This window comes from Haliaeetus leucocephalus, unplaced genomic scaffold (assembly GCF_000737465.1).
Source record: "Haliaeetus leucocephalus isolate CR32 unplaced genomic scaffold, Haliaeetus_leucocephalus-4.0 Scaffold130, whole genome shotgun sequence".
Lineage (NCBI taxonomy): Eukaryota > Metazoa > Chordata > Aves > Accipitriformes > Accipitridae > Haliaeetus > Haliaeetus leucocephalus.
In genome coordinates, this window is record NW_010972566.1 from 2,641,998 (window position 1) to 2,667,364 (window position 25,367).

General features: G+C 36.8%; 1 protein-coding gene across 3 annotated transcripts in view; it reads left to right on the forward strand.

The window, feature by feature from the left end:
* Nucleotides 1-8,962: 8,962 nt before the first annotated feature.
* The window catches only part of FAM184A (family with sequence similarity 184, member A), a 48,497-nt gene continuing 32,092 nt past the window's right edge, over nucleotides 8,963-25,367 (forward strand). For 2 of the 3 annotated variants that reach the window (XM_010585850.1, XM_010585851.1), the window contains exons 1-6: nucleotides 8,978-9,631; nucleotides 12,173-12,308; nucleotides 15,894-16,075; nucleotides 16,706-16,903; nucleotides 20,144-20,266; nucleotides 23,374-23,535. In XM_010585850.1, coding sequence (XP_010584152.1) covers nucleotides 8,978-9,631; nucleotides 12,173-12,308; nucleotides 15,894-16,075; nucleotides 16,706-16,903; nucleotides 20,144-20,266; nucleotides 23,374-23,535 — 1,455 coding nt within the window. Of the gene's footprint in view, nucleotides 9,632-12,172; nucleotides 12,309-15,893; nucleotides 16,076-16,705; nucleotides 16,904-20,143; nucleotides 20,267-23,373; nucleotides 23,536-25,367 lie in introns of all 3 variants that reach the window. The other variant, XM_010585849.1, reaches the window with a different exon arrangement.

Sequence of the window (25,367 nt, forward strand, 5' to 3'; positions counted from 1 at the left end):
CTTGAGCTAATTATTTAATGCCAAGTTGCACACAAGTGCTCAGTAATATTTTTTTTCTTGCAAGTCTACTTATATTTGGTTTATATGTGTTCCTTGATTTAAAATTGCCACTATTTTCTCAACTGCTGAATTTTTTTAAAAAAATAATTAATTAATGTATGCTGAAGAAAGAAGACTTCTTGGTTTTCCTTTAATCATCTTTCTCTATCATATTAGCTAGCACAGATTTTCTTCTTACGATAGTTTGTCACACCCAAAACTTGAGGTCTTGATGAAGATCCTTATTTGACTGACCCACCAGGAATGGGGAACTTTTGTTGGTGAAAAATTTTGAAAAGTCTTACCTACAGATTTTGTATGATCAATTGCTGGAAGAGTAGGAGTTAATGTCTCCCATTTAATGTGGAATAAAGTAAGTATTGTAAAAGAGGCAAACCTAGCAGATCATTACAATATAAGTACTCTTAAAATAAGCTTCCTGTATTCTTACTGCCAAACAGAAGCAATAGTAGAAGCCTTTACTGCAGTTGCATGGGATGGCTTTTTAAGAATATTCCCTAGTGTAGCCCTCCAGAAGGTTATATCATTGATGAAGTTTAGATCCAACTGGATAACGATAATAAGAAAATACAGATGTTGGAATGGTAACTGAGTGTTCAGGTTGAGAAGCCACAGGTTTCTACTTGCTATATTTAATGGGATGAATGGAAGAGAATGCTTTACGACAAAGCAATATAATTGTATGCTTTTACCAGGACATCAATTTTGTTGTAGGTCTTTAATGGAGATACAATTTTCCTACTTAAGTATAAACAAGCGCTCTCGCGCTCTCGCGCTCTCTCTCTCAAAATAATTGAATCGCTCAGAAAACTTCTGGTGGAAGGAACTGCACAAACTTTAATTATCTTGATAGACAGACTAGAGACTAGGAAAAAAGTGTATTCAGTCTTTTTTTGTGGACTGTTTTTAAGGAAATTAAGTTAATTACATCTTCACTGCTGTTTGTCATGTGCCTTTGTGTTTTCTCCAGGTGTATGCTAGACAAGTAGACATTAAGGTGGACTGAAAACTGGCTGAACTGCTGGGCTTAAAGTGTTGTGGTCAGCAACATGAAGCCCAGTTGGAGGCCAGTCACTAATGGTGTACCCTAGAGGCTGACAGTGAAGACAATACTGTTTCTTCGTTGGTGACCTGGATGATGAGACAGGATGCGCACTCAGCAAATTTGTAGACAGTACAAAGCTGGGACAAGTGGTTGATAAAACAAATGGGTGTGCTGCTGTTCAGAGCTGGACAGGCTGGAGAAATGCACCAACAGGAACCTCATGTAAAGTCCTGCATCTGGGGCAGCATAACAAGTACGTGGTTGGAATTGACTGGCTGGAACACAGCTTTGCAGAAAAGGCCCTGCGGTCCTGACAGGCAATGAGTTGAACATGAGCCAGCAATGTGTCTTTGTGGCAAAGAAGGCCAATGGCATAGTGGACTGCATTAGAAAGAGCGTTGCCAGCAGCTCAAGGGCAGTGATCCCTCCCCTCTACTCAGCACTGGTGAGACACACCTGGAGTGCTGGATCCAGTTCTGGGCTCCCCAGTACGAGAGAGACATGGGCATACTGCAGCAAGTCCAGCAAAAGGCCACTAAGGTGATTAAAGGACTGGACCATCTGTCATACTAGGAGAGACAGAGAGCTGGGACTGTTTAGCTTGGAGAAGAGAAGGCTCAGGGGGATCTTACAAATGTGTGTGTATACCAGATGGTAGGCAGTAAAGAAAAAAGAGTGGGCATATTCTTAGTGGTGTCTCATGAAAAGATGAGGCAATAGGCACAAACTAAAACATAAGAAATTCCACTTAAACATGAGAAAACACTTTGAGGATGGTCAAATACTGGAGCAGGTTGCCCAGAGAAGTTGAGGAGTCTCCTTCCTTGGAGATATTCAAAACCCACTTGAGCAAGGCCCAGCACAGTCTGTTCTAGCTGACCCTGCTTTGAGCAGGGACGTTGGACTAGATGACCTCCACAGGGGCCTTCCAACCTCAGCCCTTCTGTGATTCTGTACACGTGCTGTTTCTGTAATAGTTAATAGGTTGAACCTTGAAGTTGTTGGTGTGAAATGACAAAACTAATAGCCAGTACTGTGTAAATACTGAGAGGTAGCTAGGAATTATAAATGTTTTTCATTATATGATAGATACCTGTAGGTTACTGGAAAGTATCCCAGTGGGCCACTACAAACTTGTCCTAGATTCATCTCAGGCTAAGCTTTGAGAATAAACTTGGACTGTCAAGTGGTGTGATTTGAGCAAAAGTGACTGTGCTACCTTCTTTGCTTACTTTATGGTTTTGCTCCTATAACCTCAAGGAAAAAAAAAAAAAAAAAGAAGAGTGGAAGCTTAATGATCAATCCGTAGTTTGAACATGAATTTTATTTTTTTGGTTAAAATCTGGATCATTTTTTCCAGAGAAAGGGAAAAAAAATTACTTCAAGGTAGTCTGATATTTCTGGGGAAGTGGTTCAAATTCTTCTACAGTTATTAAAAATTCAATGAATAGACAAGTTTCTGTTCACAAAGTGATTGCTAAAATCATTTGGAAGGTATCATGTTGTATCCCAGCCCAGAGACCTGAGGTTTAAACCATGCTTGACTCCTGGCAGCAGACTGCATGGCTTCTGAACTCGTGAACCCCATCTTCCTGTTGTTGCTCAGCAGGTTGGTCTATAAAATGCAGTGCAGGTAATGTGCTCCTCTTGTTGAATCTTTGATTGCAGAGTGCTCTACAGCTGTAGATTTACCTGCTGGCAGGCTTTTGATTTCTGTTACCTGTTTGGCTTGGTAATGGTTATTCCTGTTCCTGGATTTGGATGAAGTGTATATTTCCAGGATAGGCTACTGTAACATGAAGCTCCTCATTAGCTTCCAGAGAGCCTCTCATCTGTTGTCTGGTACAACTCTAGGAGAAAGGAAAAAGGCAACAGTGAATGATGGAATTGGGCACACTGGCCATTCTGTCCCTGTGCCAAGACATGCTCTGTATCTGTTCTTCAGGTGAGGACATCTCCTACCCCACAATTATTCGGAATGTGGCATGCCTTTTTCTGAGAATTAAATTTTAAGGTACAGGCTCTGTAATAATTTATAAATATCCTGAGCTGTAAATGCAAATGAATCTTTTCAACCAGTGGGATTTACAGGCAAATTCTTAAGAAGAGTTGATATTTTGCTGTGGTTCATACACAAATAAACAGAACACAGGAAGGATTGTAAGTCAAGTAGTTAATGTGATACTGATCTGTACTTGGCAGTTCAGAAAGTAGAAATGGGTTATCAGCACATCAGATTACAGGTACTTGAGGAGCATGTGTTTAGGAGTATGTGGAAAGCATCTTTAGGTGTATGCGCCTCCGTGAGGCTTTATGCCTTATGTATTTGATATTGAACATCAAGAAACAGGAAAGCACAAAATATGTGGTTTTCCCCTGTTTAATTATCAGCTTAGATGTTAGTGAATAATACATGTCTTCTGACTTACCAAGACTTTTCTTTTATAGAAAATTAAGCGTAAATGTTTAGCAACAAGTGTGGAAGTGAAAAATGGTTGTTGTTTGTTTTCAGTCAAAGGTTGAAAGTTAGGTAGAAGTGGAAATCTGTTAATGTTCTACTCCTGGAAATAAATTATGCTGGTCTTCATGGCATCATTCTCTAAATAATTAATTGTAAACAGAAGACATGAGAGATTACTTTGGAAAGCTTGTTGTTGTAATAAAAATAATTCAGTATTTGTTTTCAGAGTTTCTGAAGTACTAAATTTTACCTAGGCATAAATTGAGCTAATGCACAAAGACTGTTGAACAGCTAAAGGATATTTTTGTAATAAATTTTCTGTGGAAGTATTTTTTGGGGAAAAAAATTTCAAGTTCTTGCCCCCTGTAGATTTTATCTCGAGGGAAGACTGGTGTAGTTAGACCGGCTTTTCTGGGGAGATGGTGTTGGCAGGGGATGCAACTTTTACAGCTGCAGACCATATTTGTCTCTTACCTACTTATCATGTTGTGCCTCTAATGCACTGGCCCAAGCATTTACAAAGACTTGCAGTGAACCAGATAGCTGAAGAACAAGTGCCTGCCTTCTACCTTTTCTGTGATGTCTAAGCAATCCTGGCCTAAAGTTCTAGGCATGTTTCTGTTGTGCTGACAGCAACACAAGGACTGGATTGACAAAGCACCTGTATTTGCAGTGTTTCCATAAGGGAACAAAACTTTCTAGGTAAAGGGATTTTTTAAATTATTTTTATTATTAAAAGAAAAAAAAAAACAGAGAGAGATGGGCATATATAGGCTTTGGGGTTGGGATATTTTTGGTATGCATAACTGTCCTAGTTTCAGCTGGGATAGAGTTAATTTTCTTTCTAGTAGCTGGTATAGTGCTATGATTTGGATTCAGTATGAGAAGAATGCTGACAACACACTGAAGTTTTCAGTTGTTGCTAAGTAGTGTTTAGACTAAGTCAAGGGTTTTTCAGCTTCTTGTGGCCAGCCAGCAAGCAGGCTGGAGGGGCACAAGAAGTTGGGAGGGGACACAGCCAGGACAGCTGACCCAAACTGGCCAAAGGGGTATTCCAGACCATGTGATGTCATGTCCAGTATATAAACTGGGGGGAGTTGGCAAAGGGGGGCAGATCGTTGCTCAGGAACTAACTGGGCATTGGTCAGTGAGTGGTGAGCAATTGCATTGTGCATCACTTGTTTTGTATATTCCAATTCTTTTCTTAGTACTGTAATTTTATTGTTGTTATTATTATAATTATTATTTTCTTCCTTTCTGTTCTATTAAATTGTTCTTATCTCAACCCACGCGTTTTACCTTTTTCCTTCCAATTCTCTCCCCTATCCCACTGGGTGGGGGGGAAGTGAGTGAGTGGCTGTGTGGTGCTTAGTTGCTGGCTGGGGTCAAACCATGAAAATAACATGTTTTTTTAAAGGGGGGTTTCAGATTTAGCAGTACCTTGGTTTTCCCCATTAAATGCTCTGAGCAGAGTTGTCTCTTGGTTACAATTTAAAGAAAAAAAAAGTCCTGTTGAAAATGCAACTTCACAGATCATTATGGGGAAAAAATCTTCAGAGCTTATCTTTTGGTGTTCAATGTCTGGCTAGCAATGCATGAGGAGGAATAAAATGCTATGTTATAATTGTCTGTCTACTTTGTAAGTAGTAATGCACTCTGTGATTGTGGACAGCTTTTCTGAAAGACTGTTTCAAATAACTTTGAAGTATTTTCCTGTATTACTGTATTTTTATAATGTCCTATGGAGCAGAAATTTGCCCAGTAAACCCAAACTTTTTCTGGTTTTTAAATTGGTTATTTTATTTATTTTTTCTTAAATTGACTTTTCATTGATCATAATACATAGATTTTAAATGCTTAAATATAACATACTTCTCATTATTTGGCATTATTTGGTCAACAGGAAGAAAAGGGGGAAAAATTAATGTAATACCCATTGTAATAAAAGGAATTAATATTCTGGACTATAGTAGAGGATACATTTCTACATAAAATTAATTCATAGTAATGCGTGAAGTTTTTTGATGTTTCTTGTCAATGTTGTGGACTAAACTTTTCTGTTTGCATCCCACTGTATCTGTGGGGTGTGACTTGTGTCTAGAAAACCCTTGTTATGGTTTCCTAGTATATCTTATTTCTTCCTGCGTCTAGCAGTTCTTATCTACCCACAGACAACAAGGGTAGGTCAGGCTCACTGGTCCATGTGTTCCAAATCATTAACAGGTTATGCACAAGCAATTCCTTGTTGGCACTGTAGTTGTGTAGTTTGTTAAATAGATGTGTAGCACTGACAAACTCTTGGGGTGTCTCTGGAGGCTCCAGACAGCACCAGTGCTCACAGGCAGCAGCACCCCAGTAACGCTGGGAACAAGACACTTCACCTGAACTAGGCTGAGTATAGTGCTCTGACCCAGGGACCCACATGTTAATTCTAAAATGAAGGTTTACCAGAGACAAAAGGTTGATGTTTGTATAAGGCGTGTAGTGATGTTTGTTTTTTTTCTCATAGGTATCAGTTCCTGTTTCCATGTAAAATTAGAATGAATCACACACATTTTTGAAGATGTTTTCTGTACTGTAAAATATATTTGGCACTTAATACTAGTATTAAGGTGAATTACACATTTCTAATTAGAAAAGCATTCCGTCATGACTAAATTGCTGGCAGGAGCAGATGACCAAGTGCAGCTGACCAGGCAAGAGCTGGTCAGCTCTCCAAGTCATAACATCTGTTTGGAGTCAAAAAGATTTCTCAGCCAAATAGTAAAACTTTAATTTTTCAGCCACAAACAGTGTTGAACACTGGTTGTTGTTTGTATTCCATGTATGTAGTTCAAGACACCAGTGCTAATGGAGCAACAGACTTACTTAACCTTACGACATAGAATATAACTAAACACTCCAGTACTCAATTATTGGCATAAAAAAAGGTGGTGGTTGTTGTTACTAACTTACTCTGTTGTAGTTCTTCAGACCGAGGCATATAGTATTTCAGTAGATTCCTATTAATAATTAAGTTACTGTTTTGTATAAAGAGTATTAAGGCCTTTAGCTGGCAATCTCCATATTCTTGGAGAGAGTATGGTTCTGTCTGTACCTCTGGAATGATATGCTAACTGAAAATGCAGTAAAGCACAATTTAATTTTTTTTTTTTCTGTCATCTGGTAAGAACTGCAATGTGTATGAATCATTTAGAGTGGGGCTGGAAAAAATATGAATTACTCAAATGAGCAGCTTATGCTTCTTGGTAATACGCAGTTGTACTGAAAAAGCTACTAGTATTTTTAAAAGCTTTTACAAGCGTGCTTTGGAAATGGCTCATCCTCTAATTTAAAAATAGGGAGTGCAATACTTGTTTTATCTGCCCACCTCCCAACTTTTGCAACCTTGCTGCCTCTCAATTTTCAGAAACTTACTTGACTAAGAAGTATTTATTTTAGCTGGAACCTTAAATGTATTAATTTCTTCCAATATATTTCAGTTTCTGCTTTCACTTCATTGAAATGCTGTTAGGTTGCTTCTGCTTCAGTTAGTACAGGCTTTTTTTCTATGTTCCTGTGCTAATACAGTGCATTACATTCTCAAAGATAAAATCTGATTATAGCTATTCCCTTACTTTAAAATACTAAGATTTATAATAGAGTAATTTGATAGAGCTGGAATTCAGGCTGCTGAAGAACATATGTTATGATACAACATTCAGTTGCATGCATTTTATTTAATTTTTACGTTTTTCCGTAAGACACCCATGTCCTTCATTTAGGGAATGAGTGGTGTTCATAGGATTTGTAGTTGTTCAGTGCTTTTTGTATGGAGTAAGTGGATGATGAGAATTTAAAGATACCTTCTGAATCTGGCTTTGCATATAGGCTTATTTTTCACTTGGAATTTTCAGTGAGGGTCCCATTGCCAAATAATAATACCCTTGAAAATGCTATATGGTTTATACTTTCTGCAGATTATAGTGCTGCAAAAGCTGAGACTGGAACACTGCCTAAAGTGAAGAAGAACATTATGACACTTCTGTGCACAAAGACAGGAGTCAAGGGCTGTTCTGAGCGTGGGATTTGATCAGTGTTCTGGAAATATTTATAACAATCTGATCATAAGTGTGACTTTTTTTTTTATGTAATACCTTTTTAACTACATTGTCTAGCTTCTCTAACCAAAACTAAGCCCTCTTCATGCAAGATACTGCATGTACATTTTTAAATAAATAAAATAAAAACCACAGTTTTCAAAGTATTTCTGATATGAACTAAGAAGTTGAGCACTGGACACCATTTTCATGACAGGGAAACTAACCTTTGGGATCCAATGGCTGAGGTTGTATGTTGGTGATAGGAGGGAGGTGAAAGCTTTGTGGCCAGAAGTTACTGTTGGCATCATCAAAGACAATGAGAATACAAAAGGTTGAAATCTTGGGTGAAGGGCATTGCAATGATAGCTGTGATTCTGCTAATGGAATTGCATGTGGTTTTGTTGTCATTTTTTGCAATGTATTGGAGGAGTCTTTTCGAGTCTCTGAACCATGAAGCTCTTTCACAGTAGGAAAAACTATTTTTTCTAGGAAGGAAGTCAAGTGTACCTGCTGCCTGCAGAGGTATTAGCAGTATTAAGAACAGCTACCAAACCCATGGAAGACCTATTTTTTTTTTTTTTCCTCCTTTCATTAAATAACATGTATATATGTTAGAAAATTTGAATTAGAATAATGTAAGTTAAACTGGTTTTTATGGTGGTTTTTTTTTTTTTAGTTCTTGCTATATAAAGATGAGTGAGGCTGTTTAGTTCTTTCCATCTGATACTGTTTCAGAACTTTTTTTTTTTTTAATCTAAAGCCTTCCCTTTTAGGCGCAGGTGAAAGAATGGTGAGTGTTTGTCATTTCAGACAATAAAATTTAGAATACAGTGCCTGGACTTTTGTTAAAAAGGTGCTTTTTTCCAGTAGTATTTACAGCAAAACCTTCAACAGCAAAATTATAGGTTAAAAAGTATAGAAAGATCATTCTACAAAATGTATAAGTTTCTAATGACTAATACAGCGTTTATGTAGTCACATTCACAAGAACATTTGGTGTCTTATTTGTATCATGAAAGCCTGCCAGATTGTCAAAGTAACTTTCAGAGTACCTAGGTGATTTTTCTTATGATTTAACAGGTAACTCAAATGCCTTTTCTGTAATACAATATTATTTCATTTTTGTAGGTAATATATGCTTTGAACACTAAAAATGATGAACATGAAGCTGCTATCCAAGCCCTTAAGGATGCTCATGAAGAAGAAATTCAACAAATTCTTGCAGAGACCAGAGAGAAGATCTTGCAGTATAAAAGTAAAGTTGCAGAAGAAATGGATCTCAAGAGAAAGATCCAAGTTTTAGAAGAGTCACTGGAAGATCATAAAAAGATGAAACATCAGGCCTTGACAGAATTTGAAGCCTATAAGGATAGAGTGGAAGATATGCAGCTTTGTGCAGAAGCTCAGCATGTCCAACGTGTAGTGACCATGTCAAGAGAAGTAGAAGAGATCAGAAAGAAATTTGAGGAAAGGCTACGAAGTTTCATACAGTTGCAAGTGCAATATGAGAAGGACAAGCGTACAGCTCTGGAAGATTTGAGAGCTGCCCACAGGCTTGAGATTCAAGAACTTCTGAAGACTCAACAGAGTCAGAATGCTACTTTAAGTAAGGGGCAAGAAAAGCTAGAGGAATTGCATAGACTTGAGCTGGAAGACTTGAACAGTAAAGTTGAAGAGTTAAGGCTGGAAAGAAAAAAACTCATTGAGGACTATGAAGGCAAACTCAGCAAAGCACAGTCCTTCTATGAACATGAACTTGATTCTTTGAAAAGATCTCAGCTTTTTACAGCAGAAAGTCTGCATGCTTGCAAGGAAAAAGAAGTGGAGCTAAGGAAAGAATTTCAAAACCAGGAAAGTATTTTACGGAAGAATCTGGGAAAGCTTAAAATTGAATTGCAAATGGTCCAGGATGAAGCTGCCAGTCTACGGGAAAAATGCCAAAAACTTCAGGTGGCTCTTGGTACAGCAGAAAACAATGTTCAGGTAAGATCGATGATATGTTGTTCCCAAGACTGTGAATTTTCTTTCCCTATTTAGGCTGTCTTTCCATGAGGCTGATAGGTTGAGGTGACTGGAACACGTAAACTTAATTTTCTGTCACTTGTACTTGATTATCTTCTACTTCTAATTTTTTTTAATTTATGTATATTTAAAAATTTATTTTGTGTTTAATTTTCCCGGACTGAATTAGTACTACTTTATATTCGAGGAGAATCTAGAAGCCCCTACCCAGGCGAAAGTCTTGGTCTCCTTCCTTTCAGTTGTTCATGAACAGAACTTGATTGTTCTAGTTGTAGTACCCAAGCGTAGGGTACTCAATAGACTACTCAAAACTGTTGCCACTTAAAGAACAGACAAAAACCCAAACCAAACCCTGTTCTCCTCTCTCCAAAGAGGAGAGGGGTGAGGGGAAGCTAAGCAATATCTTTGGATGAGGTCTTCGCACAAACTCATCCCTCCCTCCCAAAAAAAAGATTCAGACAGGGAAGGAGGATGTTGATGACTGGTACCGTTTGAGATGTTATGGTGACGAACTTGAATACTTGCTAGAAAAGTTGTACAACCCCTTATCTAGACTGTACAGTTTCTTGCAGAAATGTATTTGACAGGAATGTCATACAACTGACGCTAAATACAATGAATATTGTGTATTTAGTGCAGTCTTGCTTGTAGAGGTCATTAGTGACTATCTTGCCTGAGGGTGTTGAGTGTTAAGAAAACTAGGTTTGTGGGAGGCAAGAAAAAAAAGACAAATTTGTGAACGTTTTAACTTTTTTTTATAACAATATCTTCAATGATGTTTTCACAAGCAGTAACTGAAGTACTGTACATGTTTTCAGTGTGTACTGCTTTTGGCTGGGATAGAGTTAATTTTCTTCACAGTAGCTGGTATGGGGCTGTGTTTTGGATTTGTGCTGAAAACAGTGTTGATAACACAGGGATGTTTTGGTTCCTGCTGAGCAGGGCTTACCCAGAGCCAAGGGCTGTTCTGTTCCTCACCCCACCCCACCAGCGAGGAGGCTGGGGGGGCACAAGGAGTTGGGAGGGGACACAGCTGGGACAGCTGACCCCAACTGACCAAGGAATATCCCAGACCATGGGACATCATGCTCTGTAATATAAAGCTGGGGGAAGAAGGAGGAGGCAGGGGGATGTTTGGGGTGCTGGCGTTTGGCTTCCCAAGTCACTGTTACACGTGCTGGAGCCCTGCTGTCCTGGAGATGGCTGAACACCTGCCTCCCCATGGGAAGTGGTGAATGAATTCCTTGTTTTGCTTTGCTTGCATGCATGGCTTTTGCTTTACCTATTAAGCTGTCTTTATCTCAACCCATGAGTTTTCCCACTTTTATTCTTTTGATTCGCTGTGGGAGAGTGAGTGAGCAGCTGTCTGGGGCTTAGTTGCCCATCACAGTTAAACCCCAACACAGTGTTATTTAGATACTGAAGTTTCTTGTCCTTAAATAAGGACAAGACATCCCAGAAATACAAAGACTGAATTTTTTTGTTTGGAGAAAAATCAGACTGGATTTTTTGTTCGGAAAAAAAATAAGACTGAGTATGCTGGGCTTGAAGGAAAATATTCTGTGAAATTCTGCTTGCGTTTTGGTAGCTGTGCTTGGGCCTCGAGAACAGTAATCTCTGTGGGTAAGCTTAAGTATCTTGTCTTATGCAGTTGTACTTACTCTCAAGTTTCAAAGCCAGAAGTACCTGAAATGTGATGGCCGTAGTAATTTTGGAAGCATCTTTGTGTAGAGCTGAGATGGGCCATGACCTTTTCCCATTTACGATCTAATTCCAGCCCATCTTTTGGACTATCCTGCCTTCTTGTGTAAAGGCTACAGGGTATAGTGAAGGATAACTGCTACCTTTATCAGATGTTGAATTCAGAATACTTTCTTCTGGTTTCCCAAGGAGCCTTCTAGTTTATTTTTAAAACAGAACAAGATTCCCTTTTCCCTCCTGCATGGCTGGGAGCACACCATCATCACACTACCCCAGAGCTGCTCTCGTGAATCTGTACATCAGACTTAAAACATATTAGAAGTTTGATTTAACTAATTGCTTAGCTCTCATTTTATGTATATCCATGTGCAGCTTTATTTGTGTCAGTAATAAACACTTGCAGTTGCAATTAAGGACATTGAAAACTGCTGTGAACATATAACATATTCTTCAATTTGAAGAACCCTGAGATACCAGAAACCAGGTTTCTCAAATTGGCCCGCAAATTCTGTGGATCATGTTACTGTTCTTATTTTTCATATGCCTTTTTGAGTATTGTCACATTTCTCTTTTGTATCCTTGTCATGCCGTATATCAAGTTTCTTGCAGTGCTTCAGTAATATGTTTGGAAAAACACATAATACTAAATGAATATGATGGTAATATTACAAGATTTCAGCATGTGTATGAATGAAACTTGTTTACTGAAAGGTCTTTTCTGTACATTTTAACCTAATACTCATTTAAATTTAAACATGATAGTATACAATGATAACAGGCATTATACTGTGCTTCCTCTAGGTTCTTCAAAAACAGCTAGATGATGTGAAGGAGGAGGAGATGTCATTGTTAAGCAAACACAAAGAAGTGGAAAGTGAGCTAGCAGCTGCTAGAGAGCGCTTACAGCAACAGGCCACTGATCTTGTTCTCAAAGCCAGTATGTATGATCTGGAAATGAACTTCATTCATTTATTCTAGCCTTTCCTTTTTCTGTTAACTTTGTGCAGGTTTAGAGTGCCTAAAGACTGTTCAATGCTGTCCATAGAAATTTCTGACAAGCTTTGGGTTTTTTTAACTGTTTTGATATTGTATGCATTGTACTTAAGACTCTTTTTTGTGTACTTATTTGTCCAAATGTGCTGCTACTTATAGTGTGTACGTATCTTCCAGGCCTTGGAATTTCTTGCCTTAACTGCACTTGCACAGAATGCTTCTGCCATGTACCTGTCTGTCTGTTCTCCACACAGTCACTGAGACATGCTTCCTGTTTCTCCATAGTTTTCAATTGCCTTGTCCTTTTGCTGAGACTGCAGTACTTTGCTTTACACCTGCTGTTAGAAGACTTGCAGCTTATCAATTAATAAATCTGTTAGGGTTTTCTTCGTAGTTGTTTTCTCGATTTCTCTGTGCTCGTTGGCATATGGAAAGTCATAGAAAATGGTTTAAGACTTGGCTGTACACATGCGGGTTTTAAATCGCTGGCATTGTCTCTCTAGCAAACTGCTTAGTGGTGGGGCATGGGCATGAGCCCAAGTACTTGAACTTGGTTGACTATACCATAGGTAGGACTGTAGGCTAGAAATAAGCCCTTGGCTTATCTTTGGCCTTGTTCAACTAGGCCAGTCGTAGAAATACCTGATTATTTTCCATACAAGTTAGCACAAGCCCGGGGGCCCTTCCCAAAAGTCAGTTTGGATAAGATCACCTTGTTTTGAAGGCTGGGATGTTGCCAGACTGTGCCAGTCAGCCTTCGGGCCAGAAAATACTTCACAGTGTTAACTTGCTAATACTGTAATAGTTTACTGTTTATACTATATACTATATATAATACCATATTTACTATAATAGTTTACTATTACAGATGGCTACATGTGGCATAGCCCTCAAACTCGGTTTGTGGCCTATATCAAGGCTTTATTTCTGTCCTTTAAGTAATTAAGCAGTTCCTACAGATGGACTGAGTGTGTGTTCCCTAGGAATGCTTCGCACCTAGGACAAGTGGCATAGATGAGCTAGCTAAGGTAAAGGCTAGGAACAGTCTAGGCTATATGTTCAGACAAGATAAAGGCCAGCAGGGACCCAAGACTGCAAGGTCCTACTGCATATAAATAGCTAAAAGGAATGGGCTTCCTGCTAAGAGCATCTCAAATGGGAATCTGACCCTTCAAAAAGTTACGTTTGAGGCACTCGGAAAAATTCATGACCTGAGGCTTGGGAAAAGAAGCCTGTTCCTGTATACTCCTTGACCGTTGCTGTTTGTTTCCCTAGGTAGAAGCATGGGTAGGGTTCAGCAGCCAGCCCCAGATTTAGTGGAAACTGGAATATCCAGGCTGGTTTTTTTTCACTGTGCAACAAGAACCAGGAGCCCTGTTTACAGTCATGCCACCACGCAATTACAGTGTGATAAAATTGATTACCAGCCTGTTTGGAAAGGGTTTCTGACGCTAGCCCACTGCCATCTCCTTTGAATTTCAGCTCCACTTGGAAGTCAAAAATCCTGCCCCAAAGAAACTAAATTCTTATACTTAATTACCATACAAAATACTTACTTGTATTGCAGTTTGAGAATACTGTATTAAGTCTATTATGGGAAATTAATATATTATTCTTCCCATTTATCCTAGGATTCCAAATTTGAAAGGAAACTGCTGCTTTTCATACCTTATGTGTAGAATATGAGGAATGGGAAACCTCTACTGTGTGTTGGTATTGCTAGGACAAACGCTCTAGATCAGTGTGTCTGTGTGCTTACAATAAAATATGCACGTGCATAATACTTCCTGACAAACTTGAAATTCTTGAACAGTTATTCTTCTTGTTACATTCTAAAATCTGGGTTTGCAAATACATTTCTTAAACAGCTGAACTTTTGAAACAAGGTAGTTTTTGAAATGTTACAGAAGTTAAGTGTACCTGTTATCTTAAGTTTTTCTCTTCAGTTTTTAGTATTATCAAACAAAAATGCCAAAATGACTCTTAGAATTCTTCAGGGCTTAGTACAATTAGAGATGTGCATTGTTTATAAAAATACTACTAATTTTGAAGCATTTTTCATGGCCAAATTCTGTTATGTATCCCACCGTTCTTCACATCAGTGTCCACAGGCAACAAAGGCTAAAACAGTTTCCTTTGTGGCTCATGTCTTGCTTTAACCTCAGATGGAAGTGAATCTAGAGTCTCAGTGGTTTTGTCTTGTGAGAAACAGTGACACACAGTCCACTTGCTTAGCTATTTCTTAGTAATTTAAATTTAAAAGCAATGCTCTGTTATTAAAACTCAACTAATCTGTTATTTTTGAAGGATACGATAAAATGGGGGGGGGGGGAAGTCTCTCCTAGAACTTGTGACTACAAAAATAATAAATTTATTCCATGTAAATAATACAGTTTCTTATCTGGATGCTTTCTTTATGTGAAACTGTTAAGGATCTCTGTATAATTCTTGAAAATCTCTTTAGTTACCACTTCATTTTATTATATGCTAATTTTTAAAAGGCATATTTCAAACATGTCTAGGTCATGCAATTTATGAAAGGGAGAATGGGGTGTTTCTATCAAAAGAATCCATTCCAACATGGAATGTCAGCTTAGGTATGACTCTATGATGCTCTAGAAAGAAGTTAAAGTAATGGGAGAATATCCCCTCTGATTCAGTTGAACAAATTTAGGAGCATCCTCTCAGTTGTTCAACTGAACAAACCTAGGAGCATCCTCTTTTCAAAATAGCCTGCTACTCCCTCCTACACCTTTCCCAGAATAACAGGAGTTTCACTGCTTTAGTCAGTTACCTACTAGTAGTATTTTCAATAATATGGATATAAATTCAGAAGAACAAGGGCAAAAACTTCTGAAGTCATAAATCTTTTTCCACTGTGATGTGAAGGACAAATGATTACACTGTCTAGCTTTGTAGATTTTTTTTTTTTTAACAAAGAAATTAAAAGCAAGCTTCTAACCTGTAAGTATTTGGATCATACTTTACTGTAGAGAGAATTAGTTCTGTTACATCTTTTAGTCATACCCCTATAGCATAATAAACAAAGTGCAATTCCAGAAGTTTAACATAGCTTTAGCTGCTCTACCTAACAAGCTGGTTAAATTATGAGTTTGATAAAACAGTAACATCTTTACCATTAGACTTCAATGTTCTGCTTTCTGTTGTGTAGCTTATCGTGGGGTAAAAATGTGTGGGTTTAGGTGGGCTAAATTCTTCAAGATAGACTGTCTGTGTTCATACTGTTGCCTACCTCTGCTCTCTCTTGGAGTCAGTATGCAACTCTGAACCAGGAAATGTGAAACTAAAGGAGCCCCAGCACAAAGCACTCTACTGTTGTTGGACATTTGACAAGAAAACTAAAAAAGGGAGAAGTGGAGGGGAGGGTAAGCATTGCAGTGAAGATAATGGAGATCCATATGAAAAATTCCTCTAGAGTTGCACTTCTAGAAATCACTGAAGTATGAATGTGTACTTCAATTATGTGAGACTAATGCTGTGAGGTTTTAAAAAGCTGTTTTGTTTTTAGGTCACATTGGAATGCTTCAAGCTACTCAAATGACTCAAGAAGTTACAATCAGAGATTTGGAATCAGAAAAGTCTAGATTAAAGGAAAAACTATCCCAACTGGAAGAGGAAAGAAACTTACTACAAAGCAAAACACAAAGTCTGGATGAGCGACAAAGGCAGCAAATTCTGGCCTTAGAGAAGGTTAAACAGTTTATTGGCTTTAGTTGAATAAAAACAAAATACTTGGAATTCTCAGGGAAAAAAATGTTTTCATTTTTGTTTGATATGACTGGACCAGGACCAGTAGTAGTATGTTCCAAGTATATCTTGTGTAGCAACATACAATGACTAATGTAGAGTGTAAAGTGAGAGTAGAGGGAAGTCAGACTGCCTTGGACATCTTCTAACAATTTCATTTAATTTATGACCTTGTGTGTAGCCTAGTATCTAAAGTGTCTCATTAAGGAGAAAGGTGAAATGGTTAAAGAACAATTAAAAAAAGCCATTCTCTGAAAATGTGCTGAACACTTCTGAAAATACTGAACTGAAATTTTCTATAGGCTTGATACCTGATTGCTGTTTCCCCAGATTAAAGAGAGCAAAAAAATAGATTTTAATGTGGCTATATTTCTTTGCATGGATATATTGAAACTACCTTTTTGGTTATTGAATTATTTTGTGAGTGCTTTTTGTTTGCTCAGTTTCTTTTGTATGGAAGTTAATTTTTGTAGGTTTATGTCATCAGTAATGTTTTTGTATTTTTTTTTCCTTCTACTGTTCAGATTTTACCACTTAATAGAAATATCTTTTTTTTTCCTCTGTCTCTTTTAGAAAGTAAATGAAGCAAGGGAGACACAACGTGAATATTATGAGAAGGAGCTGGTAAAATTGCAAGCAAGATTGGAAGGAGAGGCTGCACAGTTAAAGGAGGCTCATTCCAAGACCTTAGAAGAATTGGCGTGGAAACACCATACTGCAATTGAGGCTGCGCACAGCAATGCTAATAAGGATAAGAAAAAACTGCAGATGGTACGTTTGTGCTTTCTTAATAATCAAACATATTACAAAAAGCAAGTGTTATGGTTTGAACCTTGTGCTGCATGGGTTTGTTGTATGGCAAGTTTTATTTGGAGTTACCTGCAGATCAGCTGTGCCTCTCTGAAGAAACTACTCAACCTTTATTAAAATAACATCTATCTTTCCCCCAAAAAAGAGCATTTGTACTGTCACTTGTCTGCATAGAGAAGAGAAATTCTCAACTCAATACAACTATCTTTTTGAGTACAGTATGTGTGTTTTTCCAGGTGTTGTGACCCATATTCAGAAAGGTTAGTATATCACTCAAGATCACTTCTTCTGAAGGAGATGAAAGATTATGTTACTCTAATATTTATTTAAAATTTTCATAAACAGTCCAGAAGTACAAAAAGATTAGTACTTGACTATATGTATACTCAGAAGATAACAATAGCTGTTCCTAACTTACATCATAAAGTTATGCTAACTGTGTATTGACTATTCATTTACCTTTGACTGGAATCCTGAAACTGAAAGGCTTTGTTTCACAAAATTGGCCTTTTCTTTGTTGGGATAAATGAGAGGACCAATTTTGGATTATTATTTCCTAATCTGATTGTATTTACATTATACACAAATTTTGTCTTATACAGTAAACCAGGCTAAATACCGTTTAATTTAAGGCTCTGTTATGCTCTTCTGGTGTGTTCACAGGAAATATACCAAGAAACACAGTTGTAGTTAATGATGTGCAGCTTAAGACTTTTTTTTTTTTTTTAGTAAATTATTTTACTAGTGTGTTGCTGCTTAGTTCTAATTTGAATAAACCCGAAGATTTTTTTTTTTTCATGTCTGCTAGTAATGGAAGTAGTTCTCCGAGACATACATGCATCTGATCTTTCAGGTTTACTTTCTTTGTAACTTCAAATATGCCTGTTATTAAAACAATGTCTCTTAAGGGTTTGGGGGAAAATTTTTCTTCTACTTCAGTAAGATCTATGGTTCGTTTTGTTGTTATTAAAATAATGTCAAGAATAAAACAAAGGATATCATAAAATGTTCTTAAATCATTAGTTAAAATAGGGAACAGCTCTATAAATGTGAGAAATCTGAAACTTGATTTTAGCAAGGGAAAATTAGCTATGAAAATATGTCAGGGTCAAGATGTCAGTAAATCTTAATTGGTATACTGTCTCCTCTGTCAAACCTGTCTCGCTAAGCACATGTTGTGTTGTTTGAGTAATTCAAGGAAGAATCAGTCAGTCTCAAATGTGGAGAAGAGTTGAATTTATTATGAGGAAGAAACATGGTAAAAGGAGCCTTGGGGTAGAGGACATGAGGATTTATTAGGACTGGAAGACTGGGAAGGGCATCTGGGGTTTGGAAATCTTTGGAAAAAATGGAACAGAAGAGAATTCTAAAGAATGAGAATAGGACTCAAGAAATGGCTTAAAAATATCTCTCTGCTTCAATTCTTCCATCTATAAAATGAGCTGTAAAAATGGCATCAGTTCATAGGAGGATTATGAAAATAGAGCTGCTAATAATTTTGCAGTACTGCACAGCTGTACTGACAAGTATCATAAAAGAACTAATTACTCAGTTATCAGAATAGGGTGTGAATAGCACTAGTGAAATTTTGCAGCCGGCAGATTTCATAGTGCGAACAAGAAGAATTGAGCAAGTCTCACTTAGCAAGCATCATTTGTCCCACATGGTCGTTGATCTGGGCCCAGTGAAGAAAACATGCACTTGTTGAGTTATGTTGTATAGCAGTGTATTATTGAAAGTGTAACCCTCTGTTTTGTCACTTTGTCCAACTGCTACCGTGAACAAAGAGATTGAGCAAGCAGTTCATACACAAATTATTTATTGCCTACTGCACACCCTAATGGAGTGCTAGAACTTAGAAGCTGCTAAGCTTAATGTGCTTACCACCCCCAGCAAAACACTTGAGGAGTCTGTTTTTGGATGAGGATGGGTTGGCCCCTGTTGCTTCTGGGAATGAGCTGGATGACACCAAGTCGCTGTCTTCCAGCTGCCTGGTTTTACACTTTTTCATGACAGTCTTTTTCCTCTTGAATTCCTGAGCGCTTAACTCTCCTTGTCTCCGCAGTCTTACCAATGCCTGCAGTTGTACTTTTTGTTTCATGCATGGCTCTGGTCTATGTATTTTCATAGCTGTTTCTGAAATGTTATTGATTTCTCAGAAATCTGAGCTGAGGGCTACACAGAGGCACTGAATCGGTGCTAAGCCTTGCGTTGCAGCTGAACCCCTAGGAGGGAGTTAATAAAGGAGCCTCTCTATCTGCATAGAAAACCTTGAAGTCTTGTATTATCTGGCTCTGGAGCACCTTACTTGGCAACCTTAATCTTCTTCAGGCAGGCTTTGTCATATAATATATTATATATAAATATATATAACAAAATATATGAAATATATAATATGACATATATAATAAAGGTCTTAATTTTAACATGTTTCATGTTAAGTATTTTGTGACAGAAATTGTTCTTCTGAAAATATATTCCGAATATTTCCTTAAAAAAAGAAAAAAGTTTCTAACAAATGCGTATACAACATAGGCTCATGTAAGAGAGACATAATTCATCCAACAGAGTTATTTTCAGAATTTGGCTATTACTCCACAGAGATTGAATGAAAACAGAGGTGTTACTTGATTCTCTCCATATAGTTGAACTTGAAGGCTAGTCGTTGATTTCTTCTGGTTCTACATAAATTTTATAGATATGGTGTGGGGCTTTTTCTCGTTTATTGTAACAGCCTGAAAAAATTCCCAAAGCTCAGTCTGGATTTTAAGATTTACTATTTTCTGTGAGGATTATGTGTAGGAGATAGATGGGTGAAGGCTGAAGGATAAGCATATTATCAGTTTAATTTTATAAAAAGTGAAAACTTCTTCATTCTGTCAGCTCAGATTGAAAAACTGTGAAAGTAGATATAGTTTTAATGATTTTGATAATTAAGTGCAAACTGAAACTAGTAACTGAGAGGAAAGTCCTGTTTGTCTTTATTTTGTGATTCATCAAGGATGTTAGATTAGAAAATTAACTGAAAAATTAAGACATCCATTGTAAAAGGAAATAAATGTTCATGTTTTAACACTTTAAGGAAAGGACAATTCTTCAATATTTATGCCAGGAGGAATAATTTTCATGTGGTATACCTGTACTTTGCGATGACTGTATGGCAGGTATTTAGTATTTCTTCCATCCTTCTTATTTCTGAAGGAGTTGGAGCAGCAGTTTGAGAAGGAGAAACTGCATTTGGAGGACGATAAGAATCAGCTCCGACAGCAGCTGGAAAACCTCAAGGAAGAGCTGACAACAAAACTGACTTCTGCCAATCAGGAGGCAAGGGTTAACTTAATTGTATCAGCTAACAGTCCTGTGCACTAGACCACATTTCATCAATAATGATCTTGTGCTTAGAGTCTAGTACAGAGCTAGGACTACACTGTTCAGTCTGTTTAGTGCCTTATTTATGGTTAAAGTGGAGTATTCTTCAAACATGGTAAGTTACTTGACTGATTTTGAGCGCTGGTTTTATTGTCCTTTACAAAATTAACAAAAATCAGCAAAAGAGATTGAGATACAAAGCAGTTGATGTAAACAGCCTTTCTTGTTTTAACTCTGCTTATCTTCTCATTAGGTATGCAGACCTCTACACAAAATATGTCAGGAGACAGAGGGAAAATTAACTGTATTTAAACTCATATTTGGTTACAATTAACATATTGTAAATTGTCAGCTTCCCGACTTGCAGATGATCTTCATGTATTTCCATCAAAAAATGACATGAAATACTTACTTCTAGTAAGACCCAAGTTATTTGCAATGTTTTGATATACGCAATCAATGTTAAGTGTATCATATCTCAATACACTTTTAATTTTTTGAGCTTGAAATCTCCACCTTTTCATAATATAATATTTTTAAACTAGAAATATATTCTACTGATCTCAAAACCATCAATCCATTTTTGTCTGGAACTTTTGCCTTGTTTCAAGAGGCCATAGGTATTATTTCAGTGTGTGTTTTGACAGACTTAAGCATGAATTCAAGTACTTTTTTGCAGCAGTACTCTTCATACCATTTTCTATACCATACAAGTTCTGGAGGTGGCAGGTGTTTGTCTGATTCTAGTGGCTTGCAACTTGTATGAAAGTTGAACTCACTTTAGAATGAAACTGCTTGTTTTTAATAAGTGGGAAAGTTTGCCCTTCTGGAAGTATATATTAAATTATTATTGTAATATTAAAGTTATTATTATAATATTACATATTCTTGTATGTTAAAATATTATGTATTGATATATTATTAATATTTCAGTGCATTACTATATTACTATACATGTTAATGTATTAAATCCTATTTTCAGAATGTATATTCTGAAAATATATATTACTATATACTTTTGGAGTAGTACCTACCATAGATATATACACACCAGATAATATATACTACCAGCAGAGCTGAACCTACCATCTTTAGAGCTCAGCAGCACTGCTGATCAATCAGTCGTAAGTACCTGTTAAAGAGGAGACTGTACTTCCTTCTGGTAGTTGTGAGTGCCTTTGCTGGTACTTCAGACCTTGGAGAAGGTGCAAATTGAAGCTGGAACTGCTCTTGCTCCCTTAACAGTATGCTTACCTACATTCAAATTGATGAAATATGATGGTTTTATTATATATGTTAAGAAAACCATACATGGGTTTATTCTTCCTTTCAAAATTACAGAAAGTTTTGTTATTTCTTTTTAGCTTTAAGTTCTCTGTTGTATGTTAACTTTCCTTATTGCTGGATTAGATCGGAGGAGAGCGCTATTGTCGTTCTATTGTCATTCAACACTGTAGGTTTTAATTTAGTTACTCTTTATCAACTTCTCTTGGGTTTGTGAGTAATCAACTTGCTCCTTCTCTGAAGGAAATAATTTCGAATGTTTTAAGAATGAATTTTCATTATCTAACTACTATAGAGTTCAGGCTTCGAAAATTTATCAGCACACTGAATTAAGAAAAGCTAAGGAATAGATTACTCTAACATAAACTAAAATAGGGAATTAGGGACAGCTGCTGTTCAGTAATTGATCTTGTATACATTCTTATGCCAGCATAAGTGTAGTAGTGGATTTTGCATATTGAGAGGATGAGAAAAAGCATACAGGCAATAAATTTGGGGTGGTCTGTAAATCTACTCCATGTAGTACAGAGGCAATATGTTTTATTTTATTACTATGTTTATCTTAAGCACAAGACAAGTGCTTCACTTGCAGCCACAGCTTACTCCTAGATCTCTATTGACAACTGACAACAGTTCCTCAATGTCTTCACTGACCTGGAAGAAACTTCCCTGTGAAATGTCTGGCACATCTTTAACTTAGCCCTTACGTTTCTAGTGCTACTTCTTTTTTTGTTTTTAAGTTACAGACTTAATTTAACAGTAGGCATATATTTATTATATTCTGTCGATGTTAGCTTAGTTCTAGCTTCCCTGCTGAGAAAGCTGGTTTTGAATCTATGCCATCCTCTTTTCTTTTTGACAGACTTTTTGGTAGCAATTATCATAGCTAAAGGATGCTCCTAGTACCAAGCTATTTAAGAACAGTGTAATCTTAAATACTTGCCAGAGATTTTTTTTTTTAGAGTTCTGGTTAAGTCAAGATACTAATTTTCTCACATGTATCTCAGGATGAGACCTTTTAGAAAGACAGTTTGTTTGTGTCAATTGACAGTGCAGTCAAAGGACTGGCCATCTCCACGCAAAGGATTTCCGATGATATTACTAAGGATCACTTTAAACAGCCTCCAGCTGTCAGTAGAACAGACCTAAGCCCTATCAGTGGCATTCTTGCATAATGTTTCCATATCCTTTAGATCTACAGGACTGCTGTTCACATCTCATGCAAGTGGCGTGCTACTACCAGATACATAGACAGTGGTGCGCTTCGAGGCTATCAGTACAGTTTCAGGGGCTGTTTTTCATGTAGGAATGATATTAGACTGGGGTTTAAACAGGCTAATTTACGGACAGATAGCAATCTGAAAACAGAGAAGCATATACCCTAGCACAAGTTAATTTATCCATTAGATTAGAGTTTATATATTTTGAAATAGTGGTTCTCATTATTTTAATTTGCATGAAACATGCTTTCTCACAGTAAAGTTACAGGTCATTTCAGAACTTTATGTAACCTCTTTCCTTGCAAAATGCTTCAAACATAGCTTGGATATTTTTTTACTTGTAAAAATCCTTTAATTGAATCTTTGTTTGATTTTATAATATTACAGGAATTTGTTTTTTAATGCAGAAACATTAAGTGATAATAAAGGAGAACAGCTGTGCAAATAAGAATTTGTCTAGGTGGGAATTAGAAAACACTGGAAGAAAATGAAACCAGGATGACTTGGCTGCCATTAGTAATAATTATGGAAATTACAACAACTTTTTTTTTGTCATAGGTGTGTCGTCTGCAAGACCTAGTACGAAAAAGTGAACAGGGCCTTGGTACTGCAGAAGGACATATCTCCAGTCTTCAGGAAGCTCAGGAAATACTCCAGAAAGAACTAGAATTAACTAGAGCAAGACTGCGAGAGACCACAGATTCATTGTATAGCGTTGAGGTAACCATAACGTTGGAGAATAAATTGTGCAAAGTACAGTCATGGTGATTTTGGTCTTGTTTTTAAAATGGCAAGAGGTATTATAGTGTATACATTATTGAAGGAGCTTTATATGGCTTTGTTAAAAGAGAGATTTCTCTTTTTATTTCAAGCAGAGAGAAAAAAAACTGGAAAACTAGGATGGGTTGGTTTGGTTGGGTTTGTTTTTTGTTTTTTGGGTTTTTGTTGGTTGGTTCATTTTGGGGTGGTGGTTTGGGGTTTTTTTGTATTGTTTTCAGAACACTTTTAGTATTTAATGGGTATTGCTGTAACCACATCTTCCTGTGGTTAATACAAATTGTAGCTGCCAAAGTATGTCCGTACAAAATATATCCAGGGTTGGATTTTTTCAGAGGCTTAACAGGATTTCATGAGAATGTAAAAGGGATATGTGTTACACCAGTGCTATTCCAGACAGTTTCATGTCTTGGTGCAAAACAAGATCCAGAGCTTACTAGCTCTAGAATTCATTGAAACCTTTTAAATCTTTTTTTTTATGCATGCATACTATGTTTTGCTCAAATAATGGCACAATCTTCATTTCAGGCTCAAATTTAGAATTTCAGAAGATGCTTGAGAATAGTTTAAAGATATATGCTATGATATCTTGAAAGATGGCAGATTATCATCCAGAAAATGTGATCACTTTATACAATTGAAGCAATTAACTTGTCTAAGCACAAATATATTGCCATTTTAGTTGGCTTAGATGGAACTGGACCTGTCAGTTATCTCTTAATAGCTCATTGACTTTAATACAAAGTATAACCTTTCCTTTTTCTTTCCTCAGTAAACAATGTACATTTACAAGATCACAGCAATATTTGAACTAGAGCAGCAAATATTAAGAAAAATTTTTCCCTGAATCTGTTTTCATGTTGATGCTATTTTCTTAATGAAAACAGCCTGAAATAGGATATTGGGGTTTGGTTTTTGTTTTGTTTTGGTTTGTTTTTTTGATTTCTTTCAGCTATGGTCATTAGATGTGGACCCTGTTACAGTATACAGCTTCCTCTGTATTTTTTATAATTTCTCTAAGTGTCCTTATGAACTACTGCATTCTTCTCTGTTCACCTATTATAACATTTAAATATTCATACATAGCAGGTTACTGGCAATGATGTTTATCTTAACAGATTTCTGCAGGATTTTTTCATTTATATATTTTAAAAAATTCTCACTTTAAAAGTCTTAATTAAATTTAGACAGCCATGTTTCCCTCTCATGAATGAAGCAAGCACTGTTGAAAAACATTCCTGTAGGTATGATTTCTAGGTGGTACCTAATACTACTTAGTATGGTGAAATTTGAACAGAAATTGATAGGAATTTTAAAGTTCTTTTTCTGTGTTCAGACTGTAAAACCCTGTTTCTAGCAGGTTTGTCCAGTCAAGAAACAGAAAGAAGATACATGAACTTTGTATCAAATCCAGGTAGCTCAAGCTTTGAAATTCAAATACTGAATATCTGCTGCTTTAAAAGAAAAAAAATAAAATCCAAAACATGGATTGACAAAAACATGCTTGACAAGAACCTAAGCAACCTGCTCTAATTCTGAAGTTAGTCCTGCAGTGAACAGGACTTGATGACCTTTTGAGGTTCTTTCCAACATAAATTATTCTGTGATTCAATGTAACAGTATTTGAAAAGATTACTTCCAGAATGACTTAGTGGAAAATTGCTTTTTATAGCTTTTTATAGGAATGCAAAATTCTGTTCCACAAGTAAGAAGTATCAGCAGATGTATAGGCATTAATTGTGCATAATTAGGAATTACACACTGAAAGTTATAGC